The sequence below is a fragment of the Ovis canadensis genome, chromosome 17 (assembly GCF_042477335.2).
Source record: "Ovis canadensis isolate MfBH-ARS-UI-01 breed Bighorn chromosome 17, ARS-UI_OviCan_v2, whole genome shotgun sequence".
Lineage (NCBI taxonomy): Eukaryota > Metazoa > Chordata > Mammalia > Artiodactyla > Bovidae > Ovis > Ovis canadensis.
In genome coordinates this window covers 82,335,137-82,357,347 of record NC_091261.1, presented here as the reverse complement: position 1 = coordinate 82,357,347, position 22,211 = coordinate 82,335,137, and the positions used below count along the sequence as shown (strand labels likewise).

Here is a 22,211-nt window from a genome sequence, read left to right as displayed (position 1 = left end):
CAAGCGACGCGCACAGGTTGGCAGGCGGGACCCAGGCTGTTCGGAGGGGCTGGAGCGGGCCAGGGACTGCGACGTGCTCTAGGGGGTCACATGCTGGACCTCTCTTTACTTTGGACACCAGGTAAATATAGGACATCGCACCTGAAGTCTGGGAGGGACCCAAGTTTGCCGGCAAGACTGAAACGCGTTCTTCCAAATAAACTTGTGCGTTTAATGAAACCCTAGTTGGACAGTTATCAGACTTAACAAAATTATAACTTGACCTGGAAGAGTAAACAGCCCCCAAACAGCTATCATTTCCCGCCTTGGGAACGAAAACACGAACGAGGGTGGACTTGCCCTACCACATGAAAGCAAACAGCGAATGAAGCTACTGCGCTCAATTCAGAACACCCTAACCCAGAAGCAGAAAACCTGCAGACAGGTTCCAGCAACGGTAAGAACGTGATGGAAAAGCAAGTACGGAGCATCAGTGGCGGCGAGTCTAAGGCAGCTCGCGGGGGACTTCCTGAAGAAACTCCTGAAAAGCTGTCAGCGCCCTACTGAGCCAAAGGCATGGAAGTTAAAACTTTCGTTTGTTTGCTTTTTTTTTTTTAACAAATCAGAAATCGGTTTCAAATGATAACCTTCACACATAGTCTGAGGTCTGGTGGGTAATCTTTCTCCTATACTACTGGAAGCATATAAATTGCCTCAGCATTCCTGAGCATGAATTTGCCAGTGGAAGCCAAAAATAAAAATGCTTTAGAATGATCATTACTTTGACAGTAATTCTTTTTCTGGAATTTTGTGCTAAGGAAATTAATGGCGTTTGTAGACTGCACGCTTGACGGTCGTCTTTATCCAGACTGGATTTGGAACCCTGGTGCCAGGGAGCTCACCTGAGACTTATAGGCGCTCCCGGGTCACTCATTTAACTTGCATTTGAAAACTAATATCTGGGGAACAAGCCTCAGTGTCTTTAATGGCGTATAACAGAAGAGAATGTGCATCTGTTTAATTGAGTCACTTTGCGGTACACTTGAAACTAAAACAACTTTATAAATCAGCTGTATTTCAATAAAATATTTTAAAATTAATGTATGATTATGCTTTTCAAGGGCCCTTTGAAAAATCATACACAAAGTAAGTGACAGAAGGAAACCGGTTAAGCTGTCCACAAGAGAGACTGGTGATGGCCCCATGGATGGTGTTTATAAGGGCAGTTTACAATCTAGATGTGTGCAAGGGATACGAAGCAAAAAATAAAGACAAGCAAACGACAAAATCGTATCTATGTGTTGCATGCAGAGTATTGATCCACGGAAAAGCAAACGAGGAAAATACATCAAAATGTTTACAGAGGTTCTTCCTAGGGTTTGGGATTTTTTTCCAACACATGCATTTTAATGTTGTTTCATTATAAAAATAATATTTCTATTTGTAACAATTCTAGCTATGGTGTGTTTTAAAAGTTGCTGATTCTCATCCCCCCATCTGCTCTGAAGTGACATTACCAGCTGTGTGTCAGTGCCTCCTTCTCTGATGTCAACGTGTGTCTCTTCCTGTGTCACGAAAAAAGACCTCGCTTTTTTGAAACTATAAAACAATACGCTATATAAGCGGTAAGTCACGATAACACCCACGTTTGCCCTTTGCCCCCTAAGACTCATCTCAGACATCTTTCTAGTGTGTGCCCAGGTTCATCCTCTAATAGCTGAGAACACTGCGGTGCATGAAGTTTCCATAAACACTTCTCTTAAGCGTGGCTATGCAGGTTTGGGATTTTAAAAAAGAATTTTTTTAAGTCCTTAGATATATATCTGACATATTCCTGCTTTTACGTGTGTGGAATAGTTTTCTAGAAGCAAAGCTGTGGGTAAGGGATATGTGTGTGTTCTCAGTGTGAGTAGTTCCCGCCGAATTTACTTGCCCAAAACAGTGTAGCGATTCAGATCCTGCAGGTGAGATTTCCTTTTTCCTGCTTCTTTAACTTCCCAAAGCATTCCAAATTTCCCACTTAGTACCTATTCCTTTTCAAGTCGAGGGGGGCTGGAAATCTGGGGTGAGGGTGGGATTTCTAAATCGCCAGGAGCAAGGCTCTCGCCGTGCCCCTCTTAGGTGCCGGGCAGCCTCCCATGCTGTCCCCACCTCTGGAGTCCACCGCCAAGCCCATTTCCTGCCCAGCGTGCTATAAAATCCAAGTGTGATTGCTCTCCCGCAATATTATTACATAGCTACTTAGAAATCAGGTGGAAAGTATTGATGTACAGTGAAAACAGCAGATTTCAAAACTTTGCTTTCACTGACAGCAACCTGGTAAAGCTGCATTTGTGTGGGAAGGATCCAGAACTCGACAAAGCACTGGGGAGCGGGCAGGCTGGGAGAGCCCGTGGGAGCCAGATATATTTTTCTTGTCTCAGCTCTCGGGATTCTATGTGTCTCTACAGAACCTAACCTCTCCGATCGACTTTCCCATCAGTCACTTGGGAACGGTCATGGCTCCCGCCTGGGGGGTATCCCGGGAGGATCCAGTGACAGGAGGCTGGGCAGGTAGAGCAGAGTCAGGCTCGGGCAAGTCGTGGGCAAAGGAACTGTGATTGCTGCGTCACGGAGGGTGCTCAGCGATGAAGGAGAGCCGATCGGCTACTCCTTTGAAAAACTGAACTCTCGTTGATTTGCAATATTGTGTTATTTTCAGATGGACAGGAACGTGATTCAGTTTATACATATATACAGACACACACACAAGGCTTTCCAGATGGCTCGGTGGTAAAGAAGCTGCCTGTCAAGCAGCAGACCCAGGTTTGATCCCTGGGTGGGGAAGATCCCCTGGGGAAGGAAACGGCTACCCACTCCTGTATTCTTTTCTGGAAAATCCCATGGACGGAGGAGCCTGGGGGGCTACAGTTCACGGGGTCTCAGAAAGTCAGACACAACTTAGCAACTAAACCAGCGCCATACACACGCAAACACATACCTAGTTGTTCATCAGATTCTTTTCCCACACAGGCAATCACAAGAAACCGAGTACCAGTCGCTCCCTGCTGCTTATCTCTTTTCTATATAGCAGTGTGTGTATGTTACTCCCAAGTATCTGGGCTGTCCCTGCCCCCCGCCACCATCTGCTACTTCTACCATCCTCTCCTCTGACATCAAAAAAAAGAAAGGAAAAAACAAAACACGAAATGTCCCCAAAGGGTAAATCACTGCTTCTTCATACGACAGCAAGATTTTAAAAATACAGATACCCAATTAAAATTTGCATCTCAGACAAACAGCCAATGATATCTTAGTGTAAGTATGTGCCACACAATACCACAGCTCACCTGCCTCCCGTCCCCCCGCCCTGTCCCAAGCCGCAGCAGGAAACTCCATTTCTTGCACGTGCCCCGACTTCTCCTCCCATCCCTGGGCACGGGCACCCCGGCTCCTGCCACTTGGGCCGCCCTTCTTCCTCCCCCACTCCCGCCTCTGCCTGGAGAGCTCATAACCAGCTCAGACATCACCCGCTTTGGGAAGGGCCCCCCCCGCAATCCCAGGCTGCCTGCCCCGACCCAGCGCGGCTGCTGGACAGGGGCCTTAAGGGCAGGGAGGCTGTCTTGTTTGCTCTTGTAGACCAGTACCCAGCTCATGCCTGACCTCAAACAGGCGCGCGATGAGAGTCGAAGCGGTGAATGAGTCTCTCCAACCCCCTTCCCTCCGCAGCAATGCACCCCATCTGTTGCTTCTCCCAAGCCACGAGGGCCTCATTCATGCCCGTCACAAGGGGTGGCGTGGCAGGTGGTACGCACAGCGGACAGAGCGGCGCTGCAGAAACTCGGTGTCTGGGTTGTCCAGCAAGGAAGCTGCATTTCCCTTGGAAGGGCAGCAATTCCACCTGAATTCGAGTGGCTGGTACTGGCTGCCAAGACTCTAGGGACTGGCACAGCACGTCACGCACTTGGGCTTGCCGCTCTTCGACACCATAGGAGAGGCATATGTTATTGCCCCACTTTACAGATGAGGCTCAGAAACGTTGAGGTCACCCTCCCCAGGTTCCACAGCGGAGTGCAGCCCCAGCTCCAACAGGCAGCCTCTCGAAACATCTGAAGAAAGGCTGTCCCCACACACCTTCTGTCCAGTGAAAGCCCTGCCTGGGGACAGGGTCTCCCCCTCACCAGCCCCACCCCTCACTTTGCAGTCCCACAGCCCCAGGCAGAGCCAGACGCCCTGAACACCCAGAGAGGCCACAACCCCCCTAGTTGAGTGTCACTCAACTAGACACTGGCACCTGGCACCCTGTCCAGGACTGTGATCAGAAACAACTTGGGGCGCGTGTGAGTGATTGGATAGGCGCGACCCAAACGCCAGACTCTGGGTGGAAGGCAGGGTGAGGCGAGGCAGGGGAGCAGAGTGTACAAACTCCTGATGGGAAAGAAAGCTTCATGGGGCACCCAGAGGAGGAGGCTGGCAGGGTGGGTATCCGATGCAGAGGCTCACGGGGGCTGTGACGAGAGCTGGGAGGCAGGCAACACTGTCAGCCTGGGCCAGCATCTGGGGTCTTAGGCATGCGGGGAAGCCTGGTCCACCGGTAACCCAGAGGAGGCAAGACAGGCCTGGAGCCCAGCCAAAGATGATGCCCCCGTCCCTAGACAAGCCAGGAGGGGTGGGAGGTTTACACTGGTAAGTCGGCAGAGACAGTCCACCAAGCGGGAGAAGCAACAACAATGCGGAGCATGTGATCACCTTTAGAGGTTTCAGAAATTAGAAATGTGTTTCCATTCCTATCGTTTAGTTGCTAAGTCGTGTCTGACTCTTTTGTGACCCCATGGACCTGTAGCCCTCCAGGCTCCCCTGTCCCTGGAATTCTCCAGGCAAGAACACTGGAGTGGGTTGCCATTTCCTTCTCCAGGGGATCTTCCTAACCCAGGGATCGAACCGGCATCTCCTGCTTGGCAGGCGGATTCTTCACCCCTGAGCCACCGGGAAAGTCTGCTTCCATTCCTATATATGGTTGTAAATTCCTAAAGAAAGCCTGGCAGGAGACCCAGGGAGCGGTGGGTGTGGGGGAGGGGTGGGGAGCCCGTCTTCACGTCTAACTCGAAGCACTGCCCTGCTGTTGGGCTCTTAACTTCACGTCGCTGTATTGTTTCTGTTGGTTCTTTATTTGGAAAAACAGGGAATTCCTAGGTGGTCCAGTGGTTAAGACTCTGTACTTCCACTGCCCGGGGCGTGGGTTCAGTCCCTGCTTGGGGACCGACTCACCTCCCACGCGTGGCACAGCACGGCCAAAACAGAAAGAAAGAAAGGGGACGAACCAGGAAATAAAGCCAAAAATCGCAGTGAAGCCTCCTTTTCTTGGAAAGCTCTGCCGGCCCCCTACTTGCTTGCGAACTCCCGTAGGCCTGCGCCTCGCCCTCCTGGCCACCCCGCACTTTGCTGCCCAGGTTCCTGGTAGCCTCCACCGTCAGACTGGCAGGGTCTGTTGTGAGATTTGTCTGCAGGAGACTACAGCCCGGGCGCCTGGCCCCAGTGAGTGGACGGATGAAGATGGGGCCCGGTCCCGGCTCTGAGTGGAGAAGGCTGGCAGGCCTGTTTCTGAAGAAGCCCACAGAGAGGCAGGTGGAGCAGGATCCAGGTCCTGGCCAGGCCACTGACGCCTGCTGCCTTTGAGCTGGTTTCCATCAGCCTTGGTTTCCCCGCCTGTGAAAAGGGGTCGCAAGCGGTCTCTACTCATAGGGCTCGGGTGGGCAGGCAGGAGCCTGTAGATGAGGAGTGGGGAGAGGTGGGCAGAAGGGGGGCAGGAGGAGAGAAGGCAGACCCCTCCTGAATCCCAGCTTGGGGTCAGGGTCTGGGGGCGTCTGCTCGGTTGGCTGCCAATAGGATGGGCTGGAGAACAAGGCTGCACAGAGTGGGGAACCCTGGGGGCTTCCAAATTCCAGCTTCGAGGTTTGCTTTGCTTCGGGGAGTCAGGGGAAGAGGCCGGGGTGGGGGGCTTCCTGCCTCGTGGGGGAAGGGCCAGCTCCCTCGTGGCTGCACACCAGGAAGCCCCTGGGCTGGGGCAGCAGCCTCTGGTCGAAGTCACGAGGGAGGCTGGGCCCAGTGGCCCTTATCTGGCCTGACCTTGTGGGGCTGACCACTCCCTCCTCTGGAAAGGGTGGCCCCCTGCCCTCTGGGAGGCCTCTTTTCTCCTTAAATCCCGATGACCCCGGGCTGGGGCCCCAGCGCCTGGTTCTGCCCCTTGGCCCACCACCCTGGGTGCTCCACCCGCCCCAGCCCGCACTACCTGCCTGACGCCTCCCCCCCGAGCCCCTGGGGCGTCTCTGACTCAGCAGAGTCTTGCCCGTCCGCTGCCCCCTCCCCCGGAGCCCTGCACACAGAGGGCCCGGTTGCCCAAGCCTTCACTGCCGGCCACTCCCAGGCACTCCGGCCCTCCCCCACCAGCTCTACCAATTTGAATTCCTGACCATCCCTGCCTCTGGTCTCCTCCCTAGACCCAGGCCCTGCCCCCAGGCTGGGGGAAGGAATCATCCCCATAGATAAGGGCAGGGGGCAAAGGGACACACCTGGGCTCAGACCCCCTGCTCAGCCACCAGCTCTCGGAATGACCTTGATGAATGACCTCCCTCTCTGAGCCCGAGTTTCTCCATCTGTGAAAAGGGGAAATAATTACACCCCTGGGAGGGTGGCCTACAGCGTACGTGGGCCGGGGCACTGGCTGAGGGCTCCCTGAAGGTCAGTTCTCACCGGGAAGTGTGGCCACCGAGAGCCCCGGGCCAAGCCTTTCTTAAGGCGGCGTCTGGTTTGATGTCTGCTCCACGCCAGGTCGCCAGGTCAAGATGCCTGCATGCAGGGTACGAGGAGGGGGGAAGACCCAGTCTGATAGGGTAGGCAGCAGAGTTAATGAGTATCCAGGCCAGGGGACGGTGCCTGCAGGCTGTCCCTGCTCCTGGGAGGGGCAGCCGAAGGCAGTGGGGGCGGGTGGGGTGGCAGTGGGGAGACGTGGCGGGCAGCTGGAAGGCCAGGCTAGGAGAAAGGGACTGAGCCGGGGGGTCCCAGCCTCCAGGTGGCCGCCCCCTGACCAGCGCACCCTGACCGAGGCGAGTGGCCCAGGGGGTCCCTCAGGCTCGATGTCCTGGAGGCCCAGCCAGCTGGGCACAGTCTGTGAGGTGGTCAGGCCCAGAGGACCCCAAGAGAAATGCCAGACGGTTCAGAGCACAGGGGTCATCCGAGCCCAGATCCAGCTGTCCAAGACCAGGGCTCCTGACGGCGGTTGCCTTTCAGTCGTCATCTCTGACTCTCTGTGACACCGTGGACGGCAGCACGCCAGGCCTCCCTGTCCATCACCATCTCCCGGAGTTTGCTCAAACTCATGTCCCTTGAGTCGGCGATGCCATCCAAACATCTCATCCTCTGTCGTCCCCTTCTCCTCCCGCCTTCAGTCTTGCCCAGGATCAGGGTCTTTTCCAACGAATTGGCTCTTTGCATTGGGTGGCCAAAGTATTGGAGTTTCAGCTTCATCAGTCCTTCCAATGAACATTCAGGGTTGATTTCCTTTAGGATGGACTGGTGGGAGCTCCTTGCTGTCCAAGGAATGCTCAAGAGTCTTCTCCAGCACCACAGCTCAAAAGCATCAGTTCTTCCGGAACTTCCAAATACAGGGCGTTTTGCCCCAGAACAGACCCATGGCCGACCCCACCAGCCACTGGGAATTTGGCGGGCTGGCTGGCCAGGCGGGACGGACTGGGGCGCCCCTGGCATCAGCATGGCCCCAGGAACCCTCCGTGCCTGGGGTCTGGAGCCGGCCTCAGCTGGCACTGTGCTCAGCTTTACAAGAGCTGAGTTGGCCTGTGGGGCTCTGCCTTCCGTGGAACCCCTGACCTCGCAAGCAGCCCCCACCCCACCTCCAAGCCTGGCCTCCAGGGGCTGAGACAGGGGGAGCAGGTGCCACCGAAAGGTGCTGGAATGATCTTCACATGGGCTTTGGGGGCATTTCCGAGCTTCTTACATCGTGACTTCCGTGCCGTGCAGCTCTCATGAACACGGATTTCACACAAGGATTCTGAAAGCGATCAGTTAGCAACGGTGTTCTGAAAGAGCACGCTGGCAGAGGGCAGACGGGGGCCGGGCCCTGAGAGGCCGAGAGAGATGCAGGGGCTGACCCTGGGGGCCGCCGTATGACGGGGGCGCGGGTCCCCGGCCGGGAGCCTGAGGGAGGGCTAGACGAGTCTCGCGGTCACCTTCAGGCTGGTGAGCGGGCGCAGCTCTTGCCTCCTTGACGGTGACGGGGGAAGGAACCAAGCCCACCCCGTCGTGGGACAGCAGGCCCAGGCTGGCGAGGGGCCGAGCATGGGTCAGAGGGCCCCGGGCAGAAGTGGCCGGCGCCCAGACAGGCTCAGTGACCCCGGCTCCAGAGCCCTCCTGACCCTGCCCGCCTGCCCACTGCAAAGTTTCCTCTGCCCTCTGGCCAGCGGGCCTTCCACCCCACTTCCCCCCCGGGCAGGTCTGGACAGGTCTTGGGCCTCCAGGTCGCCTGGTCCGTCAGGGAGGGGCGGGGCCCGTCTCCAGCGGCTCACCTGCTCACACCTGTGCAGCCTCTCCCTGCCCCCCACCCAAAGGCTCCAGGGCCCCAGGGGAGAGAGCTGGGCCCAGAACCATCCACCCTGCCGCGGACCCCTGCCCCCATCCCCTGCACCCTCTCCGACTTCGTCCTCTTTTGAGTCCTGAACCTGGACCACACGCTCCTGCCCTAGCCCGGCCCCAGATGAGGAAATAGAGGCTCCGAGAGCCCCCACTCAGCGTCCCCTGGATGGCTGCTTGGTGGTCCTGCAGCCCCCCAGCCTGCCGGGCTGGGACACTGATGCTTCCCAGGGCCTTGGGGAGGCTGGGGTTTGCTAGACAGCAGGAAGCGTATTGGAGAAGGCTTTCACGCTGCTCCGGAAGCCCCTGGAAGGATGGCCCCTGTGGATACACGGTTGGGGGGGGCGGTGCTCTCCAGGGTGCCCTGGGGAGAGGGCGGGCAGAGAACACGGCTGGGTGGGGCCCGCGGGGTCTGGGAGCCTGTTCCTGGCGGCCCTGACCCAGGTGCGAAGCTGGGCAGCAGCCGCCGGTGCTGCCATCTGGTGGCGACATCAGGAAGCTCCCGGCGGCGGGCTGGAAGCCCTGGGGAGGGGGTCCTCCTCAGCTGGCGCGGGTGGGGGGGGGTGTGGACGCCCGCCCCCGCCCCGCCCCGCCCCAGCCCCGCCTGGGCTGCTGCTCCGTGTTTGCACCCCCAGATGTGGCTCCCACCGCCCAGGACGCCGCCTCACCTGCCTCTGCTTCTGTGATCAGAACCAGAGCCCTCCTCTGCTGCCCAGGGTCCATGCCTGGCTGTTACGGGGGTGGGGAGGCCCGGTGCCCCGGATGAACCCCCCCCACCCCCGGAGCCCTGCATGGGAGCCACAGATGGGGGTGGTCAAGCCCTGCCAGCTCCTGCCTTCCACAGGCATTTACTGAGGACCTACTGTGCGCCAGGCCATGCGGTCCTTGCCTTGGCTGGGCTTCCGTCGCAGCGGGGGCCAGCGCGGGGGCGGGGGGGGGGGGCGGGAGGCGACTCTAGAAGCACCACAGGTGAGAGCAGGCGTGCGGGAGGGTGATGGACAGAAGCAGAGCAGCGTGGGCGCGCGAGGGACACGGAGACTCTGCCACTGTGCGGGGCGATGAGGGGCCCCGGCCGACGGGCAGGGCAGGGGCTGAGAGAGAGCTGACGGGGCGATGGGGCTCGGGTCAGTCTCCTGAGGCCACCCGGTCGGTTCCCACGGACTGCAGCGAAAGTCAGTGTCAGTCGCTCACTCCTGTCCGACTCTGTGACCCCACGGAGTGCAGCCCGCCAGGCTCCTCTGTCCATGAAACTCTCCAGGCAAGGACACCGGGGTGGGCTGCCATGCCCTTCTCCAGGGGATCTTCCCGACCCAGGGATCGAACCCCGGTCTCCTGCATGGCAGGCAGATTCTTCACCACCCAGCTACTGTGTTTAAACTTGCAAGCGCTGGATTAAGTTCCTGTCCTCCGGCTAAACTGTTGTTTCTCTCACAGCGAGTGGGGACCACACCTGTGCCCCCCTCCGACTGTGGGCAGCCCACCAAGCCCCCCAACCTGAGGCCAGGTGCCGGGAGGGGCTGGGCCGCCCTCCGGTGCACTAGTAGCTTTCTTGTTCCTGGCGGGCCTGAGGTTCCATTCTGGGTCGTGAGCTCACAAAGATATGATAACGTGGGAGCCTGCGAGAGCCAAGAGATGTCTGCACATCTGTGTCCACGTGATTCCCAAAACAGGGGCGCGGCCCCGACGGATGAAGGCCTGCACCGAACGTGGCCCATCCAGTGGACAGCAAATCAGCCTCAAGGAGGAGCGGGGCCACGACACCTGCCGCCACTCGGCTTACACCCGCCGACGCTGTGCCCAGGGAGGGGAGCCAGACACCGAAGCCCGGATTTCTGGTCCAAGTCCACTGGCAGGGTGTCCCTAGAGGAGTCAAAGTCATACGTCAGAACGATTAGAGGTTACCAAGGCCTGAGGGAGGGGACAGGGAGATGTTGTGTAACGGGGGGAGAGTTCCAGTTTGGCAAGAAGGAGAGACGTCCTGGAGACTGGTTGCTCAACATCGTGAACATCCTCGGCACGGCTGAGCTGTACACTTGAAAATGGCTAAGGTGGGAAAGTGTACGGTGTGGACATTTCACCAGCCGAGGAGCCTCCGAGCCGGCCTTCTCACTGGAAAGCTGGTGTCTGTGTGGGCACGGGCAGGGGGCACAGCCCTCGGCGGGCAGCTTCCTCCCGGCTGAGACGCGACGCTTCCGCTCAGGAGGGGTGAGTGTGTGTGCGCACCGCAAGGCCCCCGGCTGCCTCCCGCATTCTCTGAGGATACGGTGGGTCACCTTGAGGCCTCCCCCGGGCCGGCCCCTCCCTGTTCCTGTCTCAGCCCCGGGGATGGCGTGATGTGACGGCACCCTCTGGACCTGAGTCACCAGCTCCCCCGAGTACCTGCCCGTGGCTCCTACCCTCAACGAGCTGCGTCCGGCTGCTCCCTTCTGCCCCTATGGAGGGTGGTGCCCGTCTGACTGCAGTGGGGACCTGGGCTGAGCTGACCTCCCACTAAAGGGTCTTCTCCCCCACCCTCTGCCTGGGGAAACACGTCTGCAGTCCTCCAGGGCCCCTGGACAGGCAGGGAGGGGTAGGGCTGGGCTTGCCTCCTTGGTTGGGCTTCCACTCCCAAAGTTCTCTTCTGTTTCTATGAACTTTTAATGAGGATTTGAACAGAAGATAGAAAAGTAACACTCTGGTCAAGGCAGGCTTTTCTTTAGACTTTCATACAAGGCAATGGCTGAGAGAAGCCAAACCCTCAGAGGAAACAGGTCTTGAGGAAGGAGCTGAGAAAGGATCAGACCGATGGTCCAGACGCCGCAATCACCCGCCCGCCAACCTCTTGGAAGCAGCTTGCTGTTTCTAGAAACGGCTCTGTCCAGACCTCAGCTTCGCTGCCCTTGAGGCCTGGGGTGGCAGAGGGTTCAGAGCAGCAGTGTGTGGGGCAGGAGCCTCAGGGCGAAGCGAGGAGGGCCTGGCGGTGGGTGCCCGCGTGGGGTGCAGGCGGCCGAGGCTGCCCCCTCTGCAGGGTGCTGCGCTCACTCCTGGAGGGACATGTGGTCCAGCAGGTGGGCGGGGACCAGGCCTCTGTGGCCGCCTGACTCCCCGTAGTAGAAGCCCTCGTCGTCCACAGGCCCGTGGACGGTGACCACGTCCCCTGCCCTCAGGGACAGCTGGCCCTTCGCCGGGCCCCGCGCCAGCCAGTCCCGGGGGTGGTAGTCCAGAGCTGCCATCATGGTCTTTGGAGCCCAGAGTGAGCAGGAGGGCGTTCCGGGGCTCCCCTGCGGCAGGGGAGAGGAGCCCTGGGGGCCGGTGAGCCCCTCGGAGTCACCCAGGTGTCCTGGCAAATGCCACCTGCCACAGCCATCCGTCCATCCCGTGCCCACGTCCACCTCGGCCACCAGATGACTGGCGCTGCTGCCCCCTGGCCTGCTGCACTCGCTGCGGCAGAAGCTGTGGGGGTCCTGCAGCCGCCCTTTCCGGAGGGCCAGCGCCCCCCCTGCAGCCTTGGGGGTGGCAGACACGGCCAGGGGCTCGTGATCAGGGAGGGCCACAAAGAGCCCAGCCAGAGGGCCCACCTTTGTCCCCGGCGGCAGGGTGGTACCCCTGGGCGTCCCGAGGGCCTTGCCGGACCGAGCAGGACACGGTGCTGAGCTGGGCCCCTGGAGCCAGCCCCCAGCCCGGGCCCCCGGAGCCTGACCTTGCATGCTCGGGCCCCGGAGTGCTCGTCTCTGCTCTTGCCCCTCTGCACCCCGCGCGTCCCCCCGCTGAGCGCCACTGAAGTCAGACGCAGATTGCTGGCTGCTGCCCAGCTCAGGAGGGGTGGACGCAAGCGCGTCTGCCTTTTGTCTGAGGACTTTCCCAGAGGCAGCCTTCTCCTGACGCAGCTCCTTGCCGGGTGCAGGCTCAGGGGACAGACGGGGGACTCCCGGGGTAGGGCTTGGGCCAGTGAGCACCCGCCGGTCCTGGGACCCCTCCCCACGAGGCCGGCCCCGTGGCAGAGACGGCCTCTGGTTCCAGGGACGCTTCTCAAAGAGCCGGTTCTTTCTGGAGGGCTTCCGGGCCTCCGTGGGCCCCTGGGCTTGGCTGCCCGAGCCTGCACTGGGACCTCCACTTTCTGAAATTAGTTTGGGCTCTGGGGACTGCCTCCTTGGGGGTTCTTCAGGGAATGCTTCGAGACACCTGGCCCGGGGCTCCCTGCCGCTTCGGGGGGCGTGAGGGCGGGCCTTGGCACTCAGGGGTGTAGGCCCCAGCCTCTGAGCGCAGATGGGGAAGCTCCCGCTGAGGGCAGATGGGTCCCCACAGGTGTAGCCGAAAGGCGACATCTCTGGCCAGTGGAGAGACGTGAAGCAGTCGTAAGGGATCTGGGCAGGCACGGAATCCAAGGACTCGCCACAGAGAGACGTGGTTCTCACTGAGATCTTCTGGCACATCGCAGCCCACGGGAGCTGGGAGAGCTCCAGCAGTGTGCTCCCCGCGGTGGCCTCGGCCACGTCCGCCACCTTGAGCCCATCAGCATACACGGCGTACCCCGTGACTGGGACTCCGTTGGAGGACCCAGCCGCGTCGATGGTCACGGGGAGCCAGCTGACCACGAGGAGGCCCGGGGAGGCGTGGCGCTCCACCAGCACGTCCAGGGGAGGGTGGGGGGGCCCCACCAAGGGTGTCTCGAAGGTGACGGCGGAGGGCGTCTTCTCCCGGCAGGCCTGCAGCGAGTCACAGGTGGGGCGCACCTCCACCTGCGCCTGGTACCTCGTGCCGGGCTTCAGGTGGCGGAAGGTGTAGCCAGTCACGCCCATGGGGGTCAGGGCATGCTCCCGGTTGTCCAGGTACACCGCGTGAGCCTGGCTGTCCCCCACCCAGGCGATCTCAGCCGACGTGGCCGCGACACTCTGCAGGTGAAGGCGCATGGGGGCCATACGAGGGACGCTGTTGGTCGCTGGAGGAGCGTTGGAGGGCCCCTGCCTGTCCCTGCTCTCCTGGGAGCCCAACCGGCCAGCTCCCGTCTTGGTGTCTGAGACCTCTGCTGCCACTTCCGTCCTGGAGCCCACCCTCGCCACTGGGCACGGCCCTCTGTCCACAGCCGCCTGGGCTTGCCCAGGTAAGAAGCCGGGACTGGGGTCATCCTTCCAAGCTTGGCCCTGCCCAGCTGCCGGGAGCCGAGTGGGGCCTCGGTCCAGGGACTCAGTGGGCAGGCAGCCCTGGATGTCGCTGTCGGGGATCTGCTCCACCAGGTTGGAAGGCACCAGCCCCCGCCGGCCGTCCGCAAGTGCACCTTCATAGAAGCCGTCCTTGTCCATGTCGCCGAAGATGTACACGTGGTCCCCAGGCATGAGTGGCAGCTCACTCTCAGGGTGCTCGTTGGGCCCCTCAAATGGGTTGTAGCTGTACCGAGCCAGGAAGATTTTGAGCTTAGGGGTGGCCACGGAGACCTCCAAGCCCCCCGCCTCCAGGGTCGAGGGCAGGCTGTCCGGCTCCAGGTCCTCTGCCTCACTGGCTGTATCGGCGTCCAGCGTAGGGCAGGAGGGCACTGTGGCCCACGCGGACTCCACCTCCGAGGAGGAGCTCGACTGGGAGCCAGTCCTCTGGGGCTGGAGCCTGGAGTCCAGAGGCTGGCCGCTGGAGTCTGGAGCTTGGGGGACCCAGGCTGGCTGCCCGAGGGCAGCTGGGTTTTCCAGCAGGAGGTCTTCCTTCCTCCGTCTGTCTCTGCTGGGGGGAGGGTTCGCTGGGTTCACAGGCCCCAGCTGCGGCTCGGTCCCCGGGTCGTCCTGGGCAGGCTGGCCAGGCTGGCACCGCGGCGCCCACATCTCGTCCCGGGCGGCCTGGCGATCACACAGGACCTTCTGCAGGTGGTGCTGCAGCGGATGCTGCCAGTCCTGCCTCTGCGCCGCCTGCTGCAGCAGCTGTTCGGCCAGCAAGCCGGCGGCGTCGCGCTGCTGGCACGCGAGGCCCAGCTGCCCGCGCACGTCCTCGTTCTCGGCCGCCACCTTCCGCGTCCAGGCGGCCTGGGCCTGCAGCCGCGCGTTCTCCTTGGCCAGCCAGGCGCCCTCGCGGAGCGCCACCTGCAGCTGCGCCTCAGCCTCTTGGCCCCGCCGCCGCGCCGCCGCCGCCTGCGCGCCCAGCTCCTCGCACTCCTGCCGCCGCGCGCTCAGCTCGCGCTCCAGCTCCCGCACTTGGCGCCGCGCCGCCTCGCAGGGCGCGCTCTGGCCGCCCGCCTCCGCGCGCGCGCCACCGGCGGCCTGCTGCAGCGTCAACTGCCATTGCAGGCGCAGCACCTCCTGCTGGGACTCGCGCTGCAGCCGGTCCAGGTCGCCGATGCTGAGCCACTGGGCGCTGGCGGGGCCCTCTCCGGGGAGCGGGCCGAGGCCCGAGGCGACGCGCGCCTGCAGCAGGTGGCACTCTTGCCGCAGCTCTTCGATCTGCTTGTCCTTGGCCAGCAGCGCGCTCGCCTGCTCGGACAGGTCCCGCGCGCGCTGGTGGGCCAAGGCCTGGCAAAGCTCCAGGCCCGCGCGGCTCTCTCCGGGCACCGGCGCGCTCACGGCCCGCAGGTTGGCCTCCTGCAGCTTGCGGGCGCGGTCCTCCAGGCGCCGCGCGAGACTGGTCAGCTCGGCGCGCTTCCCCTTGAGCCGCTTAGCCTTCTCGTTCGCCTCGTCGGGGAGGCCCAAGCGCCGCAGCCGTACGTTCTCCTCGCGGAGGCCGGAGCAGCGGCGCGCCAGCTCCTGCAGCGCCTCGGACAGCTCCGAGTTCCGCCTCAGCAGCTCGCGGTGGCCCGGGCCCGGCGGTGGGGGGCTCGGGGCTTCGCGGGGCCGGCTCCCCGCCTCTTCCCCCTCTCGCAGGGCGCTAGGTGTCTGGCGCTCCGATGGGGGCGGCGACGGCGGCGGCGGCAGGGGCCTCAGGGAGCCCGAGAGGGAAGCGTCTGGCGAGGAGGACTCGGGGGCCCTGGGGTGACTCGGGCTGCCATCAAGCGAGGGGCGGGGACCCGCCGGGGCCAGGGAGTCGAGCGAGCTGGCGCGCGCGGGGAGCGGGCTGCCGGGGGAGCGGGCGCGCGCCGCGGGCACCTGGTCGAGGGAGCGGGAGCGCGCGCGGATGCCCGCGCTCCGGCCATCCCGGGCTCCGAGTCCGCGGGCGGCCTTGGCGGCGGCCTCGCGAGACGGCTCTCCCAATGGAAGAGGGGCGTCGGGGGCGCTGGGCAGGGCGGGGTGCCAGTGAAAGTGCTCCAGGATGTACTTGAGAAACAGCCGGCGCTCCACGTCGAGCGCGGCCTGCAGGTGGCGGATGCGCGAGGCCTGCTCGCCGTGAGTCTCCCAGCGCAGCTGCGCCAGGACCTCCTGCAGGCGGCACCGGCACCGCGCGCCCGCGTCCTCGGGCGGCCCCGCGCGGCCGCCGCCGTAGCCGCGGCTCAACAGCTCCTCGGCCAGCTGGCGCTGCAGCTCCCGGGCCTGGCGCGCCACGCCGTCGCGCTCCCGGCGCAGCACCTGCTGCAGCTGCCGCATCTCGGCGTCCTTCCAGCGCAGCAGCTGCCGGATCTCGGCCTCGCGCTCCCGCAGCACGTCCTCCCGCAGCTGCCGCAGCTCCCGGCTGCGCTGCGCCTCCCACTGGGAGCGCAGGTGGTCCGCCAGCTGCTGCCGCTCTCGCTCCGCCTCCTCTCGCAGCTGCCGCGCCCCGGCCGAGAAGCGCCGCCGCTCCGCCCGTCCGCGCGCCCGCTCCGCCTCCAGCTCCGCCCGCAGCTTCTCCAGCTCCCGCCGGTGCTCCTCCAGCGCCGCTGCCGCCGCCGCCGCCGCCGGGCCCGGAGGCGCCGGCTTCTGGGAGGCTGCGCGGCCGCCGTCCGCAGGGCTGGGCGAGTCCTTGGTCATGGTGGCCGCGGCCGGGCCAGACACCGGACCTCGTCTGGCCCGGGCCGCCTCTCGCCAACGGCCGCCGCCGCCCCGGGCCGCGGCCAACCGCCCCGCGCGCCCCTTCCGGTGCCCGAGGGTCCTCGCGCGCCCCTTCCGTCCCTGGGCGCGCTCTCCCACCTGTTGCCTCTCTCTGCTGCCTATGCGCGCGCTGGGCTCCGGACCCCCCGGGCTGAACGCCGCCCATGTCCAATCCGGCGACGCCCAGGGGTCTGGCTGGCTGGCCCCAGGCCTCTGCCTGGCACTGGCACCACGTGCCTTACTACCTTTTTCCTGGATGATACCTTTGTGGCCAAGGAACCCCGGGTGAATCGCGAGCCGCTCGTCTGGGCCTGAAAATCACCAGTGGGTGTGAGCCCACCTTGCCTGGCCCTGCCAAGGATTTGGGTGGTGTGGGTACTGGAAGGGCTTCCCAGGTGGCCCTGGTGGTAAAGAACCCAGCTGCCAATGAAGGAGATGCAAGAGACGCAGGGTCAATCCCTGGGTCGGGAAGATCCGCTGTAGGAGGGCATGGCACCCGGCTCCAGTATTCTTGCCTAGAGAATCCCATGGACAGAGGAGCCTGGCGGGCTACGGTCCATAGGGTCACAAAGAGCTGGACACAACTGAAGCGGTTTAGCATGTGCACACACATACACGCACACACGCACACACGCGCGCGGGCACACACACGGGGACTGGAAATCAAAACAAGATATACTTGAACTTGAGGGTGTGTCTGGGTCCTGCAGCTCCGCTGCTCCTACCCTTCCAAGGACCCCTCCCAAGACTTGCGTGCATTATCTGTTTAAACCCCCTAAGCCCATTTTACAGGGAAGCTTCGAGCCCGTGGCCTGGGCAGCCGAGACGGGGCAGAAGGGTTCCTTTAAGGACCAGAGCCCCGAACTGTGATTTCCTGGTTCATTTTCACAACCACCCTGGAGACTGCTCTGTGAGAGGGGGACCTCCCGACAGTCACAAGGCCCAGAAGTGACTCAAAGTGAAAGTGTTAGTCACTTACTTGTGTCTGACTCTTTGTGACCCCATGGAGTGCAGCCTGGCAGGCTTCTCTGTCCATGGGATTCTCCAGGCAAGAATACTAGAGTGGGTAGCCTTTCCCTTTTCCAGGGGATCTTCCCAACCCAGGGATCGAACTCAGGCCTCCTGCATTGCAGGTGGGTTCTTTACTGTGTGAGCCATCAGGGAAGCCCAGAGAAGTAACTGAGTGGGGATTCAAATCTGCAAAATTCTGCCTCCAGTTTCCATGGGCACTCTGATGCCATCTGACTGACCTCAAGGTTGCAGCTAGGAGGACCCCTACCCAGGACTCCTCCCCAGGCTTCCTCTCCGGGAGCCTCACGTCTCACATCCACAGAAGGAGAGAGGCAAGTGGAACCCGGAGGCGGCGGAGGGGCAGGGGAGGAGGGGAAGAATGCAGCTACCGTGAGGGCCGGGCCTGCCCTTGGGCCTGGCTCAGGAGTGCCCAGCTTTTCCAAAAAGAAAAACCAAAGGCCCTTGTGGGCCCTGCTGCTCCCCACACCGCCGCTCTGGAGGCAGCATGGCCGGAGAATTCTCCTGGCTCTCCGTGGGGCAGTGCATCAGATGCTTAGGGCTGTGGGCCTTTGGAGTCCAATGTCCCTTCAGCTTTTTGACCTGCTCCCGTGTTCTCGCTGCCCTGCTGTGTGACCTCCCAGAGCTCCTTGACCTCTCTGAGCACTCATTCCCTCTGTAAGGTTTCAAGGAAGTGCGACTACACGGTGCCCAGAGCAAGCTCCCTGCCAGCTCACCCATTTCAGTGCTAGATCAGGAAACAGGCCTGAGAGGCAGGTATTTGGCTGAGGCTGGCAGGGTGCCAGGGTGGAGCCAGCCCAGGGGCCTTCTGAGCTTCCTGGGGCTCACCCAGATGCCTCGTGGCAGGTGGGCAGATGCCTCAGAGACCTGGGTGTCCATGCAGGCTCTGCCACTTCTTGCCTGAGGGACCATGGCTTGCTCTCTTCCGGGGTGTATTGCAGCATCGGTCTCGCAGGGTTGGGACCCTGTCAGCCCAGGACCCTGGGCTGGGTGTGTAGTAGGCGCACCGAGGTCTGTGTACGCTCCAGTCTCCCCATCCAGGGCTTGGCCCGGACTTTCATAGGCTTCCCAGAGTCTGAAGAGGTGGCCTGGCTCAAAGGCCCCCGGGCTGCAGCGTGGTGGGGATGACACAGAAATGACACGTGCTGCACGCAGCGCTGATGCTTGCCACGCGTTACTTTCTGTTTCTGCTTCTTGTCTGTCTTTTTGGCCGCCCCGTGCAGCTCGTGGAATCTTAGTTTCCCCACCAGGGATTGAACCCGTGCCCTTGGCAGTGAGAGCTCCAAGTCCTAACCACTGGTCCACCAGGGTTATTTAAACCAGGCATTCGATATATGAGCGGTCTCAGTCCCATTGGATTCAGAGTTCTGCTCAAGGCAGTAGGCTGCTTAGTGGGCCCCACACAACCCCTGGTTTTGTCCACTCACTACTAATCTTATCTAATCCTTTGGCTTCTGCTGAGCGGGTCCTCCTCCAGGAAGCCCTCCCTGACTCTCCAGGCTGGGCTTGGGCAACCCGGGACCCTGCAGCTCTGATCATACCACCCAGCGCCTCTCCTTCTGGAGCAGGTACGTGTCTGGTACACGTGTTCCTGCCCAGAGTGGGCTAAGAGGAGGAGTAAGTGAAAGTCCCTCCACAGAAACGAGGGACAAGGACCCGGGGCCAGGCAGGCAGGGGACAAAGGGCATGGCCTCCCCGGGCCACCTGGCCTGCCTGTGTCCTCCATTCAGGTACCACCTGGCAGCAAGAGCGAGGACCCCAGGCTCCAGGCTGCCCGCTAGGGCCCTGGGCAGGGGCCTCAGGCTGGGCCAGGGGTGAGGCTCAGGCCACTAGAGAGGCGCTGGTGGAATCCTAAGCTGTGGAACCCACACACACGCACACGCACGCACACACAGGCACACGCATACACGTGCAGGCACAGACACACACGGAGACACACACACACACACGCAGGCATACACATGTACACCCATGCACACAGGCACACGTGTACACACGCAGGCACACACATGCACATGCAGGCACACACACACTCACCCTGCACACATACACAGGCACACACATGTACACCCATGCACACACGCAGGCACACACGTACACCCACGCACACACACAGGCACACACATATAAGCATGCACACAGGCACACACACCCTGCACACACAGGCACAGGCACACACATGTACACCCATGCACACACGCAGGCACACACATATACGCATGCACACAGGCACACGTGTACACTCACACACGTGCACACATGCACATGCAGGCACACACACACTCACCCTGCACACACACAGGCACACACATGCACAACACCCCACGCCCGCATGCACACACATGTAGGCACACAGGTGCACACACACACACAGGCACACGTACACGTGCATGCACACACAGCCACACGCACGCACACACAGGCACACACATGCAGGCACAGACACACACGGAGACACACACGCACACACGCAGGCACACACATATACGCATGCACACAGGCACACGTGTACATACGCACGTGCACACATGCACACGCAGGCACACACACTCAGGCGCACACATGTGCACCCATGCACACATGCAGACATGCACACGCAGGCACACACATGCACACCCCACGCCCGCATGCACACACATGTAGGCACACAGGTGCACACACAGCCACACGCACACACATGCAGGCACACACTCCCACACCCACGGGCACACACGCACACACACGCAGGCACACACATGCACTTGGCTGCTTCTAGCCCGGCCACCTGTGTGGCTGTAAGCTCAGGAACTTTACTTACATCTGGCTCTTCCCTGCCCTGCTTGCCCCGGGGCCACGTGGCTCCTGGGGGACGCAGCTGGACCTGTGGTCCCACCCGTTTGCATCCAGTCTTTAATGTCGTGACCCCATTACTGACCCCGCTGCTCCTCAGGGTGTGACACCAAGCAGCACCTGGGGCCTTTACAGCTCAGGCTCTGCTGCCTGGAGCACGGCTGTCTAGCCACGAGCCCCCCACAGGACCCTCAAAGTGGATTTCCCCTTCCCCCCACCAGCCTCTCTTCCATGATCAACCTTCCTGTGTTGCTCCCGGTGCAGGACAGACAGACAGGCAGCCCTCTCGCTCACACGGGCTTTCCCCAGGTGGGTGCGCAGACAACCTTGGCCCCATCTTGCAGGTGGGCAAACTGAGGCTCAGAGAAGCCTCCACCCTTTTTGCTGCCCTCATGTTTCCCATTCTCTTTTCTCCTGGTGTGTGCTTGTTTTTTGTTTTCTGGGCTGTGCTGTGAGGCTTATGGAATCTTAGTCCCCTGACCAGCGATCAAGCCCAGGCTGTCAGCAGTGAAAGCCTGGAATCTCAACCACTGGACCTCCAGGGAATTCCTGATACTCTAGTTTCTCATCCTGGGTTCCTGTGAACGCTAATGTACCGTGGGAGATGCCCCTGGGCAGTGGCGAGTATCAAGAACACCGGCAAAATAAAAAAAAGAACGCAGGGAATTTTGGCTCCAGGGGTCCTCTGTGAGAGGAGAGGTGGATGAGGGGGATGGGGGAGGTGAGACACCAGGGTGGTCCCGGTGGTCGTGGAGCCACAGGGATCACGTCTTCATGGGACCCCTAGGCACAGCTCTGTTGGACAGAGGCTGAGGCCCCCGAGGCTCAGCGGAAGCAGGGGGCTCACCTGGGTACGTGGGCAGCTGGGGCAAAGCCAGTCGGCTCAGGGCTTTGGGAGGGGCTCCGCAGCCTGGCCGATCTGTCACAGCCCCTAGGAGGGTGGTCAACAATCAGGGGAGGAGGGCAGGCTGCTGCCAAGGAGCAGGACCCCAGCTCGAGCCCCTGGGAGCCCCACGGCACCATGCTGTCACTGCCCGTGCTGGTGCCACCTGAGGGCCATCAGAGGACCACGGTGGAGTGGCCGAGCAAGCGGGGACCTCACCCATCTCCCGCTATTAAAGGTGCGCAGTGATTGTCCAGCGAGCTGCAGACACCCCTGCAGACTCTGAACTCAGGAGCCTGACTGCTTTCCTTGGGTCTCAGCTGTCTTGCCTAAAAGAAGAAAGGGACGGATCACACAGGCAATTTTCAAAGGCGGCTCCCTCGTGCCTCTGGGGTCCTGGCAAATAATGTAGGGTGGGAAGGACATGCCGGAGCTGACCACTCGCTCACGTCATTTGTCAGGCTGTAAAGGAGGACTTCCCCCTGTGGCTCAGTCGGTAAAGAATCTGCCTGCAGTGAAGGAGATCAGGGTTCGATCCCTGGGTTGGGAAGATCCTCTGGAGAAGGGAATGGCAACCTACTCCAGTCTTCTTGCCTGGAGAATCCCATGGACAGAGGGGCCTGGTGGGCTGCAGTTCATGGGGTCGCAGAGTCGGACAGGACTCTGCCTAACGCAGCACGAAGAGGACGTTGGTTTACAAGTGTTTTTAAGGAGGCAGACTGGGGATTCCCTCATGGTCCAGTGGCTGGAACTCTGGTGTGCTTCCACCGCAGGGGACACAGGCTCAATCCCGGGTCAGGGGAACTAACATCCCACAAGCTCGTGGTATGGCCAAAGGAAAACAAGAAGGTGCACTGCCGGTAAGACTGAGAACCTCTGGGTTAGAGAGCCTTCTGTCTATCAGCGGCCCCACTGCCCCAGCGCCCCCGGTTCCCCGACCCGGAGAGGGGTCCTGTGGCCCTTGTGTCTGGCTCCGC

General features: G+C 61.5%; 1 protein-coding gene and 1 long non-coding RNA gene across 2 annotated transcripts; both read right to left on the bottom strand.

Annotated features, from left to right (window-relative positions):
* Positions 1-5,107: 5,107 nt before the first annotated feature.
* Positions 5,108-6,800, bottom strand: LOC138422539 (uncharacterized). The gene is made up of 3 exons (XR_011249914.1): positions 6,709-6,800; positions 6,528-6,611; positions 5,108-5,723 (listed from the first exon to the last, which is right to left on the bottom strand). It is a non-coding gene; the product is annotated as an uncharacterized lncRNA (long non-coding RNA).
* Positions 6,801-11,219: 4,419 nt separating this feature from the next.
* On the bottom strand, positions 11,220-21,457 carry LOC138422306 (RIMS-binding protein 3A-like). Its single transcript, XM_069557029.1, has 3 exons — positions 21,454-21,457; positions 21,199-21,282; positions 11,220-16,804 (listed from the first exon to the last, which is right to left on the bottom strand). Exons 1-3 carry the CDS (start codon positions 21,455-21,457, stop codon positions 11,619-11,621), a joined length of 5,274 nt encoding a protein of 1,757 aa, XP_069413130.1. The 3' UTR covers positions 11,220-11,618.
* Between the last annotated feature and the right edge of the window lie 754 nt (positions 21,458-22,211).